At 38.5% G+C, this 13,251-nt stretch overlaps 1 protein-coding gene across 4 annotated transcripts in view; it reads left to right on the top strand.

Moving 5' to 3' along the window:
• The window catches only part of HNF4G (hepatocyte nuclear factor 4 gamma), an 88,575-nt gene that overhangs the window by 60,057 nt on the left and 15,267 nt on the right, over positions 1–13,251 (top strand). Inside the window, exons 1-4 of one of the 4 annotated variants that reach the window (XM_048840993.2) lie at positions 2,043–2,351; positions 4,619–4,790; positions 7,633–7,727; positions 12,096–12,202. In XM_048840993.2, the coding sequence (XP_048696950.1) occupies positions 2,234–2,351; positions 4,619–4,790; positions 7,633–7,727; positions 12,096–12,202 (492 nt within the window). In that variant the 5' untranslated portion in view covers positions 2,043–2,233. Of the gene's footprint in view, positions 1–2,042; positions 2,352–2,938; positions 2,964–4,400; positions 4,539–4,618; positions 4,791–7,632; positions 7,728–12,095; positions 12,203–13,251 lie in introns of those variants that run through there. The other 3 variants (XM_075125100.1, XM_048840995.2, XM_048840992.2) reach the window with 3 other exon arrangements.

Here is a 13,251-nt window from a genome sequence, read left to right as displayed (position 1 = left end):
AATTAAACACCTGCTAGTTAGTTTTACAGTTCTCTGCTGGAAATCTTTAATGTAACTGTATTGTACAAAGAGTGGGTTTTCATAATTAACTCCTGGGATCTTCATAAATGTATGGAATCCTGAAAAACAGCATTTAAGAGCAGCATGTGTATGGACCAAATTCTGCTGCCCTCCTTCCTCACTGCAAAACCTGCATACAGTGGCTTTACATCGGGGTTGAGGAGAAGGAATCTTCCCTTTAACATATTTCAGAGTAACAGCCGTGTTAGTCTGTATTCGCAAAAAGAAAAGGAGTACTTGTGGCACCTTAGAGACTAACCAATTTATTTGAGCATGAGCTTTCGTGAGCTACAGCTCACTTCATCAGATGAATACCGTGGAAACTGCAGCAGACTTTATATATATACAGAGAATATGAAACAATACCTCCTCCCACCCCACTGTCCTGCTGGCAATAGCTTATCTAAAGTGATCATCAGGTGGGCCATTTCCAGCACAAATCCAGGTTTTCTCACCCTCCACCCCCCCACACAAATTCACAATGTGCATGATAATCAAGGTGGGCCATTTCCAGCACAAAGCCAGGTTTTCTCACACACCCCCCCCCAACCCCATACACACACAAACTCACTCTCCTGCTGGTGCTAGCCCATCCAAAGTGACAACTCTTTACATAATCAAGTCGGGCTATTTCCTGCATAAATCCAGGTTTTCTCACATCCCCCCCACCCCCATACACACACAAACTCACTCTCCTGCTGGTAATAGCTCATCTAAACTGACCACTCTCCAAGTTTAAATCCAAGTTAAACCAGAACATCTGGGGGGGGGGGGGTAGGAAAAAACAAGAGGAAACAGGCTACCTTGCATAATGACTTAGCCACTCCCAGTCTCTATTTAAGCCTAAATCAATAGTATCCAATTTGCAAATGAATTCCAATTCAGCAGTTTCTCGCTGGAGTCTGGATTTGAAGTTTTTTTGTTTTAAGATAGGTTTCAGAGGAACAGCCGTGTTAGTCTGTATTCGCAAAAAGAAAAGGAGTACTTGTGGCACCTTAGAGACTATTGGTTAGTCTCTAAGGTGCCATGCTCAAATAAATTGGTTAGTCTCTAAGGTGCCACAAGTACTCCTTTTCTTTTTGTTTTAAGATAGCGACCTTCATGTCTGTGATTGCGTGACCAGAGAGATTGAAGTGTTCTCCGACTGGTTTATGAATGCTATAATTCTTGACATCTGATTTGTGTCCATTTATTCTTTTACGTAGAGACTGTCCAGTTTGACCAATGTACATGGCAGAGGGGCATTGCTGGCACATGATGGCATATATCACATTGGTGGATGTGCAGGTGAACGAGCCTCTGATAGTGTGGCTGATGTTATTAGGCCCTGTGATGGTGTCCCCGAATAGATATGTGGGCACAATTGGCAACGGGCTTTGTTGCAAGGATAAGTTCCTGGGTTAGTGGTTCTGTTGTGTGGTATGTGGTTGTTGGTGAGTATTTGCTTCAGGTTGCAGGGCTGTCTGTAGGCAAGGACTGGCCTGTCTCCCAAGACTTGTGAGAGTGTTGGGTCATCCTTTAGGATAGGTTGTAGATCCTTAATAATGCGTTGGAGGGGTTTTAGTTGGGGGCTGAAGGTGACGGCTAGTGGCGTTCTGTTATTTTCTTTGTTAGGCCTGTCCTGTAGTAGGTAACTTCTGGGAACTCTTCTGGCTCTAACATAGTGGCTTGGTGTAGCACTCTATGCAGCCAGTTCTCTACCACTTGTGCAGGACATTGGTTTTGAGATCAATTGGGAATGCGAGTATGAAGTCTTTCTACTCTGTGGTTCTGAATGTGTTTAAGGCCTTCCATGCTCACAGAGACTGTGTAGCAGGGATCCAGGGACTAGGCAGCATTTGGCACTATGTTGTTAAAATGAGCAGAATCAGCTGCTGGACAACCTTTTCAGTTTCCTCCAGAATTCAAGCCAATATGACTCCTGATAAGACTTGTCTATGGAACATTCTAAGATTATCACAAGAATTGCTTTGGTGTGCCATAAAAGAAAAAAGATATAGGCAGAATATGACATGCAGAAGCAGTTTTACAGCTCCTCCCATCGCTGCACATAAGTAGCACCGTTTACAGTTAACTTTGGATTATCAATCACTGATTGCCAGCAAAACAGAGTAGATCTCATCATACCGCATTTGTACTCTTGAGTAGCTTTCTTTTACTGTTTTCCCATTCAATGATGAGGCTGTCGGAACCAGTATTGGACATGGACATGGCAAACTACAGTGAAGTCTTAGATCCAACTTATACTACTTTGGAGTTTGAAACTATGCAGATTCTGTATAATGGCAATGGTGAGTTCTCATCTGCTCAGTGATGCAAAATCAAGCTGTGGGTTAACGGGAAAAAGTAAAACTGAGTAATGCTGTAAGGTGCTAGTTAAGTGTTTTATGAATAGAGCATTTGGGCAGGGGGGGTTATGGCAAGAAATCTGCTCTTTTACACTTCATCACTAAATTTAAGTTAATAAAATAACTTTTTTATGTTAAAGAAAATATAATACCAGTTATGTGTAAGAAAGTAAGTGAACTCCACTGTCATCAGTCAATTAATCAAAGGAAGAAAAGAGTGCTTTCAGCAGTTGTTTTATTTACTGTAAAACAAATGAATAACTAGTATTGACAGTTTGGGCATGAAGGTAGATTTTGTACATAACATTTAAAATGACAGAACAAAATTATCCAGAGGTTTGGGAAATTTTACTGATTATGGAGAAAATGATCTCCTTGCTCTTGCTGCCTAGTTTCTAATTGATTGGCTCATATTTTATTTGTATAATGTAATCCAGTCTTTCCAAATTATATATATGTGAACCAGAGAGAGTTTGTAATCACATTGACTTCTACAGGCTAATGTTTAGCTGGGAGAGGCGTTCGGTATTTGATGAGTGTAACATTTTAACTTAGGTTAGAATTGTTTATGATATGGGTTGTTATGCTATGGGTTTTTGTGACATTCAATTCATAAAAATATTGCCTCAACATGTAGCATGCTGTATTTAACTTTACCATAACTGAATATTCTACCACAGACATAAAGGAAATTTTAGTCTTTGTTTTAATTTCAAGGAATTACTTTAAAGTTTAGAACTGAAATTCATTAAGGATAAAGAAAGTATATTTAGCACTAGCTCAACAATTATTTTTATCTACTCTCAACCTGTAGACCCATTGCTGCTGTCTGTAGTTTGTTTTTTAAAAGGCAGAGCAAATATTTCAGCATTTGTGGAAAAGTTCGTTTGTACTTGTATTTTATTCCATATAACTGAAAAGTGTTCATTCTGCATATCTCACAATATAGAGCTTAAGTGGGCCTGTATAGGTGTGTCTTGAAACTTTTGTTTCGATTTCTGATGCTTCGATTTCAATTTCTTTACAGCCAGAATAGTGAACAGAAATGTAGATTTAATTATTGATTCTGCCTAGAAGAAGAAAAAATAACATTTGTCACGAAAGAAAAATTTCCTCTTCTTAAGTGATTCTGAGGCTTTAAACATTCGTTATTTGAGCTTTAGATGGTTTCTCCACTTATTTGGTTTAAGAAAGGGGATTTCCTTGGTAATTAGTTATTTTTGCTTAAAATAACTCTTACGGATCTGTTAAAGGTATACACACACACATATATACACAGGGAAAGGGAAGTTAGGCAAGAGAAGTTTATATTGGTAATGCAGATGGTTGAATTATTAAGTGAAAATGATGAGTTGGCAACTTTTAATTCATATATTTATTAAATGTAATCTTATTCTGGTTGCAATTCATTTATGATCTTATCTTAAGTAACTGTAAGAATCAGTCTACAAGGATGGTCTTACGGTTAATGCACTGATGGGGACTCAGGAGATCTGATTTCAATTCGCAGCTCTGCTATGTATTTCCTCTGTGAACTTGAGCAAGTATCTTAATCAGAGCTGGTCAGAGAAGCTTCACCAGAACCACAAAATTGAGTTGATTTCACCAGAATTTTATTTCAGATGAAAGCCACCGGGGGCGGTGGGGGGGAAATAACACTACGCTAACCCTCTTCACTAATTTTTTCATAAAATTTAATTCAGAACTTTTTAAAAAATACCTATGCCAATAATAACTGAGATTCTTTTCAGGAAAGCAATGATAATAGCCAACTATTGCTATGTCATGTGAACTAATTTATGGATGTTTTACCAGCTGACCGAAAAATGTTGTTTTGTACCAACGTCCCTCTTAATGATTTCTGTTAGCAAGGATGTTTAAATAGTTACACACAAATAGAAAGTTAGGTATTTCATGTACACTTTAACTTTCAAACCACATCTTTGAATCTGCAATAGTTTGGACAAAAAGTATTTCTTGTTATGAGCATCATACATTCTGATAACCAGACGTGATGGGTTTGAAAGGATTCATTAGAATAACAACCAGATGTAATTAGACATGCTGTCTTTGTATGATCTCTAAACGGAAAATGCTAATTAAAAGAGAAAAGGCCAGTTAAATCTCCATGTGAGTGTAAATTAGTCATGGTGGTGTGTTTGTTGAAGGTTTTAACCATAACTACAAATGTTGTTCTTGTCCCTCATCAGACAGTTCTTCAGCAGAACCACTCAACATGAACACTGCAGACAATGGAGTCAGTGGACTTTGTGCAATATGTGGCGATAGAGCAACTGGCAAACATTATGGCGCCTCCAGTTGTGATGGGTGCAAGGGCTTCTTTAGACGCAGCATACGGAAGAGTCATGTTTATACCTGCAGGTATTTGAAATGTTCAGCTTGAAGAACTTAATTCATGAAGCTGGTGGCAAATCACTTTCGGATGTAATTTATACAGTGGATATTTTCTTTCTTTTTCAAACAGAATAAACAACACAGTGGACAAAACGTATGATTGTTGGTTTGTTAACATAATTGGAATAAAATCACTTTCCTACAAATCACTGAAAAGAATTGTCTACACCCAACACCCCACCCCCAAACATAATAAATTAAAAATTAATGTTTACCTGTCTCTCATGAGGGAAGTCATACTCATTGCTACGAAACTCTTTGTTACATTTAAATGATGTGTAGGTGTTATACCAATAAAATAAAAACCAGCAGGATCTTATTAAAGGGGAAAAGGCAAAATGCCACATTTATTGTGAATACAGAAAGGATCATAGTAAGCAGTTAGTTATAGCTATAACATTCCATTCAATTTCATATTTATTCACACATTCATTCATACACACACACACACACACACACACACACACACACACACACACACACACACAGGTTCTGCAAGGTTGTTATCATCGTTACCAGCCTTAGAGTTGCTCATGCCAAGGCACTGGCCTGGTGGCCTGGACATGAGGAGGGAGCAGGGCCTTGTCAGATGCTCATCTGATGCTCCTGGAACTTGGTTTGCAGAATCAGACCCCAAATTTCTCACTTCCTAGAGTCCATTTTTATAGGAATTTCGTCCTATGCTAGTCTATGGGAATTGCTTCATCATGCTGTTGCTGAATCAATCAGCAGATGGCACATTCCTGACGGCTCTGTGCTGCCAGATGTTCTCTTGTTCGTTGGTTCTCCCATCCTTGAGGCTGTTGGGTGGATTCCAGTCTGCCCTCCGGGGGTCCTCTGGTTATTTCCACTTGACGCCTTCTTCAGCCGATGGACACTGGATTCTTAGGCTGGCACCTCCCTGATCATTCAGTTATTATCCACACCAAGCATCCATCCACATACATCCTCTATCTCTATTTTAATCACAATTGTTAACAAAGCAAGATGAATACAACAAAAGCGCGGGGAGTCTCTGGGTGCTATTTCTGTTGTTACAGAGTATTGTTTTGAGTCTTTCTCTCTGTGTGAGTAGTTGTTGTTACAAAGAATTGCTTTGAGAATAGACTCTGTCTTAGAATGTACTAACACAATTAACAGCTTGCAAGTTTCACACAGAGAGGGAGAGAAACAGCACCAAAAACCAAGAGACCTCTTAATTAGTAATACCCTGGAATTTAAACTATGGGGAATCAAACTTATTTGTGATTTTAATACAGAACTTCTTTAATATGATCCAACATAGGAAAAACAATAAAAATAAATATTACAAGTATTTAATAAGCATCTAGATAATCACATTTAAGATAGTATCTTTTAGAACGACCTACCTTGATTCTCCACTAGAGGCAGGTTTTATCATGATTACTTTTTGCTATTGATTGTTTCAGGTACCAGCACCAGGTGAAATACACCAGGACAGATCCTCAGATGGATGACATTGGGATAGATCTGTTAAAGTCGTTAGTGCTAGATTAATTTACACCAGCTAAGGAACTGGCTCGCCATTTTTTGTATGTGAACATATCGAGAATTTCCTAAAAAAAAAAAAATGTTTTGCTGGGTTTTTGATAAGCAAAATTTTGGAGATTTCTCACTAAACATTTGTTTTTCTATGATGAAAGAGAGTTTCTAAAAAGTGCTTAAGACCCATAAACCCTGATCCGAAGAACATACAAGAGATAACTTATCTGTAAGGAGAAAAGGAGTACTTGTGGCACCTTAGAGACTAACCAATTTATCTGAGCATAAGCTTTCGTGAGCTACAGCTCACTTCATTGGATGCATCCAATGAAGTGAGCTGTAGCTCACGAAAGCTTATGCTCAAATAAATTGGTTAGTCTCTAAAGTGCCACAAGTACTCCTTTTCTTTTTGCGAATACAGACTAACACGGCTGTTACTCTGAAACTTATGTGTAAGGAGCTTTGTGCTGTAAGGAGCTTTGTGGTGTTCTACTGTTCTTCTAATCACACTGTACCTTTCCTTTGTGGTGTGCCATAATGTATATAGACTAATAGGGAGACCTCCTCTGACCTTTACTTGGGCGGTCATCTGCACAGTACTTAGTTGAACTACACCTTCCAGCAGTCCTGGACTTTTGAAATTCTGGGACCAAAAATTTCTGTGTCCATTTGCAATGACAGCAGCTTGGTTCTTGTTCTGCAAATATTGCTTTCCAAAATTATTTTGTCCTGTCCTGAGGACCATCAGACTTTAAAAATATATATATATATATATATGCTTCCAGGCTCCTCATTGACTTTATGCTCCCCGTTTTAGTCATAGTTCCCCACTGTTATTTTTAAAGGGCTGCCAGATCTTTATTATTGACTGCCCTCTGGCACTTTTCTTTTCTTTATCCTTAACAAGGCTGCCTAGAACCCCTCTCCAGGTTATAGAGATCTCTGCTACTCATGCTATCATTTGATTTAAGCCCTTTTTATCAACGTCTTGTGTCCTAAGGCTTCTGGCATAAATTATGTTTGTTTGTTTTTATTTAAACCAAATATTGACATTAAAAACTATTTTTCATACAAAATATTAGCTGTGATGATGAAAAGACTAATGATATCTTGCCCATTAGAAGTTAGTCTTGCCAGATGTACAGATGGAAAACATTTTTCAAGGCTGAATTAAAGATAAAGATCAGTGAAGGCTGATAGTTGGAGACATTGTTTTGACAGGCCACATTAATTGTTGTCCTGCTTGCTAATCAGGACTGTGCTTTATTAGTGCTCTAATATATTTACCCTTTCTTATATCTGATAGATTCAACCGACAGTGTATTGTTGACAAGGACAAGAGGAATCAATGCAGATACTGTCGTTTAAAAAAGTGTTTTCGAGCAGGAATGAAAAAAGAAGGTAATAGATTGATTTATTACTTAACGTACAAAGAAAAATAAATACTTAATCTGAATGAGTGTTAAAACTTAGTATAAAACTAAAAGAATGTCACATTAGAATAACTCAATGAATAGGTAACTCGAGTGCCTTCACAAAGGAAGAGTGATTTTACTATTATATACTTCATTTAATTTTTGAAGTTCGTTAAGTTTTGAAGTTATAGTATTTTGTGCCTATAACAAATTAACAGATTCAGAATTGAGTTTGCAGCTTGAATATATCTTTGTAGTATGTGAATCCTAGCTTCAAGTCCCAACACTTCAAACATTGTGAAAATCTGAAATCAGACCTAAGTTTGGAATCCATAAATTTAGGAATGTTCAGATTTGGAGTTTTGGTTCTACTCGTTTATAAAGATATGAAATTTGTGTCTAGGGTTTTGGTTGGTGACTACCTCTAGTAATAATTTTCAGTGTCAATCTGTTAACTCTTTAATTTAATTTAAAACTTGGAGGTGCATAAATCAGAAAAAGGTGTGTGTGGGGTGTGTGTGTGTGTAGTTCTCTGGTTATTAAGGTGACAACAATTTTTTGCAGTTATTAAAGACACACTCCGGCTATTCAATGAGAGATAAAATTATATACATTAAAAGTTCATGATATCTGTTTATCCAAGATACCAAATATGCTCTAACAACAGATGGCTAAACTACACAGACTTTTTTTTTTTTTCAAAATAGACCTGTTTAAATTTGTGAAATGTTGGTGAAATTCAAGCAATTTACTGACTGCAAAAAATGTTGCTGCCCAGATTTTCACATTTCAAAGTTGGTTGCTTGTTATTGCTCACACAAGTTAAGTGATACTGATTATGGGCTCTGAGTCTACCCCATGTGGTCAAGGGGATTGACAGAAGCTCTTTGTGACTCCTTTTCTCAGATGGGATGGCTGCAGTTTCTGTGCTTTTACTGAGGCAGTCAGATAATAAAGTTCTGGCAGCAGCAGCAGCGAGTAAGTCAAGGCTACTCTCCTATGTAGTGGGAGTGTGGGATTGTCCCTTACAGACCATCAAGGAACTGATGGGGTACAGTGACCCTATGGGGCAGTTTCCAAGCTGGAGAGGTGAACGGTCCTTCTATCTCAGGCCTCGTTGGGGAGGGATCATTGTGTGAGGACAAAAGAGTATATGGCTTGGTTGGCATCCTGTGTATGTTCAAATAAGCAGCTAAAAATGGAGCCTTTTGTGGTTCCCACATTACTAGACTTATGTTTATTGTTTTACAACCTGTTTTGGCATGTTTTTTTATCCATCATAAGGCCAGTTTACAGTACGACTCTGTAACTTTACTGTAGTGAAGTGGGTTTACAGTGTGCTTCTGCAAGTACCTTATTAGGATAAGAATGGTTTATTGTGTAGTCTTATATGTTGTTTGGCTTTGCTAATGGCAAACATTTTTGTAGGAGAGGATTAAATGTATTTTCTTCTTGCAGTCACATAGTGAAATTCTGCTCTTATTTAGACTTGTAAATCTAAAATAACTCCATTAAGTCTCTGGAGTTGCTCTGCATTTACACTGGTATAATGGTGCAGAACTTGGCCTCTAGCATTCAGACCATTAAAATCCATAGTGATTTGAATACACTGCAGGATCCTTGTAAGAAAAATGTTGAATCATCTGTTGTGGCCCTCAACATTTTGCAAAAGGCAGAATTTCAAGGACACTCAAACCTTATAAAATGAATAGATAAAAAATGTGCATAACTTTTTTTACCAATTTTACACCATTTTTCCTATAAAACATATTGTCCTGGTTCTCCACTACATCTGAGCTATGCTGATTCAGAGCTGCCCAACTGCAGCATAAATCAGAATTGGAGGGATCCTATTCTAAATGACACTGTGTGTGCTGATGGTATATGGTCCCGCACATCATGGGAGGATTGAGCAGAGCAGAGATCAGTTTAGTCACATCCCCAGCCTGCCTTCAACGTGTCCCCTTCCCCTCATTATGCCAGAGGTGGGAAAAATCAGCTGATGGAGGCTATGCCAGTCCTACACCATTAAAGATTTCCCTTACAGAGAGTGAATTTTCTGTTGGGAATCTCCATCCTGCTTAAGGATGCTTTAGCCTAAGTAAGCAAAGAACTCTATTGGACTGGTGAATCCAGTCCATTGAATCCTGTACATATGCAGTACAAAGGTATTTCCTTTTGATTCTGTAAGTGGCCCTGTCACCCCGTGACTGGCCCCTGTAAGAGGAGATGGGGCCAGTCATACTTGTGCTATAATTAATTTGCTGCTTCCCAGCCTGGGGGGGCAGGACAGGACAGCCAGGTGATACTTTAATGGACACCTGGGCCTTATAAAAGGACAAAGAGAGATCCATCACGGTGTTAGTACCACAGGGAGTGTGAAGGCTCTTGTGGAAGGTCCTTACCCAGCGTCTGCAGGAGACTGGGTACTGCAGGGGAACCAGCCTTGGGGGCTGGTGAGTGCTATATAGCGGAGTGGGGAAAGATTCAAAAGTAGCTTAGGCCTGGTCTACACTGGGGGGGATCGATCTAAGATACGCTACTTCAGCTATGAGAATAGCGTAGCTGAAGTCGACATAGCTTAGATCGAATTAAAATCACTTACTTCGCGTCCTCGCGGCGCGGGATCGACGGCCGCCGCTCCCCCGTTGACTCCGCTTCCGCCTCTAGCCCTGGTGGAGTTCCGGAGTCAACAGCAGAGTGATCGGGGATTGATTTATCGCATCTACACTAGGCACAATAAATCGATCCCCGATAGATCGATCACTACCCGCCAATCCGGCGGGTAGTGTAGACGTGGCCTTAGAAAGGGGCTGAAAAGAGGGCCCAAAGGGCAGGCTGAAGTGAAGCCCTGGAGGGCAGAGAAACCATTTTGGTTTGTTTAGGACTTTTTCGTTCGCACTTTTGCTACCATTGAAGGGGTTATATTTATTTGTGACTTGGGTGAAGAGGTAAGTCACACCTCCAACACAGACTAGTGTGGGGACGCTGAGGAGACCCATCTTGGGGAAGGAAACCGAGGCAGGGAGTACTGGCAATTCTATGCTCAGCCAGCAGATGGTATGCCAACATTTAACTTTAGTATTTGACCATCAGTGTCTTGCTTCTTCTGGTCGCATGTAATGTTGACATTATTTTAATTAATTTTGTATTTAGTACCCTACTTTTTGAGCTACTAAATGAATGGGCATTTTGTTTCTCCAATTTAAAAAAAAAACACACATCATATTTCATCTCTACATGAACATATAACACTTAGTGTTTAACACTGCAAGACATTTCTTATTATGACTTAATAAGAGGCACATCAGTAAATGTCCTTGGCAAAAAAGCTAGTGTATCTCTGGAATAAAGTGTGTTCATTCATCATAGAAACTAAAGGATATTGTGCAGTGTAGCGAAAGAATATTTTACTGAAGCCTTTCATGCTACAACTGAACCAATGTAACGCAGAATCCTCCCCCTCAAAATAATAAACACATGATTGGAAATAAAACTGGTACTCTTAAAAGATGATGAGACTCCTAGTGCAATAAAGAAAGATGTTGATTAACACAATGCTTGTTTTCTCCTTGGCCTAACCTTGGATACGATTGAGATTTTAAGAAATCTGATTGATAGTTTTATTTATTCTCTTCTTTCCTGAATTAAAAAGTAAGCCTTTTTACTTAATAAGCCCTGTCTGTGCTCATTAAGGTTCCTTATCCAAAGCCCTTTATACCACCTTTCCTGGGCCTCATGAGACACAACCCACCTGCTTGGAATATTTTTGCTTAGTTAATGTTCTATAAACTGGCAGGAATTAACGTCCCTAAGGAGGAGCCCAATATTGCAGGCTCAAAATTACCTTACAAATGGATTAAGTTCATTATTCACTCTTGTTTCAGTGTTTCTCACAGGAAAGCATGAACAGAGGTATCAGAATTTCTGTGACTCAGACATTCTGTCAGTGATTGTTCTGTACACCCCTTGACCTAACTCAACAGGACTGGGATTTCTATATCATTAGGCTTCATTAATTAAGGATGGAAGAGAGGCCAGCCAATCAAATTACAGAGTATTGTTGAGTTCAAAGTAGAAAGTATGCAAATCTACTGTAATAAAGCCGATCATAAAAATGCTGTGTCTAACAACAATTAGAAATGAATAATTTTTAGTGACAAACAATATTATATGAATAAGAAATGTACAAGATTTCTTGTCACTCTTTCTCATGACTCTCTCAGAGCTGAAACTTCAAGGTCCTCTTTGGATGTCATACCTTGTGATTCATATAGTTATATAACAGCCCTCTGAAATTATGTTCAACCGCACTGCCTACAAGCAAATAAATGACATGATTATTCTTTTCTAGCTGTACAAAATGAACGGGACAGGATAAGCACAAGAAGGAGCACATTTGATGGCAGCAACATCCCCTCTATTAACACATTGTCACAAGCTGAGGCTCTTTCTCGGCAGGTACAGTGATCCACATGAAGTTATTTAACACCCTTTTAGATTTTTTCATAGTTAAATATTCCCTATTTCTCATTATATAAAGCATAATTATTGAGAATACCAATGTTCTATCTGCTTCCAAAAATGAAATCCAGCTGCTTCTTCCTAATGTAAGACTCAATAATAAAGAACATACATCTATTTCTGATGGCGAAGCCAGTAAAGAAGGTCACTTAAGAAAATTCATCTTGTGTTAGGTACAATATGTCCCAGTTTTCTTCCTTAATATTGCTTTATGATCCCCTTACTTTCAAATTAAGTACTTCTCAAGCAGTTAGTGGCATCTGTCTGGTCCTTGAGGCTGGATTTTCAATGGAGCTTAGCAGAGATAAATGTCTGACATCCAGTAAATGTCAATGGGTGCCTAACTCCCTTAGTTAGGCTCCTTTGAAAATCACAACTTTAATGTTTGGATTTTATAAACCGTATTAAGGTTAACAAAAGGGGTCCAAATGCTGAACCTATTCACATCCTGGTTTTGAACTCTCTTTGTCTGGTTTGAACTACATTTTCCTCTGATTTCTTTTTTATCTAATCAGTTGTTGAGTAGAACAGTATCTGCTGCTTTCCTGTAACTCAAATAAATCATAATAATTGATTTCACACTCCCTTACCTCTTCATAACTTACTCGGAGGGCAACTGCTGCCCTCTTTACTTCATGATTTCATGCTGACTGTTTTATACTGAGTGATACATCCCCAAAAGTTTTGTAATCTTGTCCTTTGTCAGCAGCTTTCATATGATGGAACTGTCTCTAAGAAATACCCATAAGCTGTAAAATTTCTTGGATCCTTCTTTGTTCCTTACTTAAATAAAATAATTCAATTAGCCACTTAATATTGCTAGGCTGGTACGAATGGGCGACCTGGTACTTTGGTACTACATCTGACTCTAGTAGTCAATGAAAAAGCCTCTTCAAAGGTATTTGAATTTCCCTTATTATTTTTTAGAATGTTAGGCTTTAAGTAACTTTTAGCCAGGTCTGGTGATTTGTTGTTTATCTATTGTA

The sequence above is a fragment of the Caretta caretta genome, chromosome 2, assembly GCF_965140235.1.
Source record: "Caretta caretta isolate rCarCar2 chromosome 2, rCarCar1.hap1, whole genome shotgun sequence".
NCBI lineage: Eukaryota > Metazoa > Chordata > Testudines > Cheloniidae > Caretta > Caretta caretta.
This window is presented reverse-complemented; position numbering and strand designations above follow the sequence as displayed.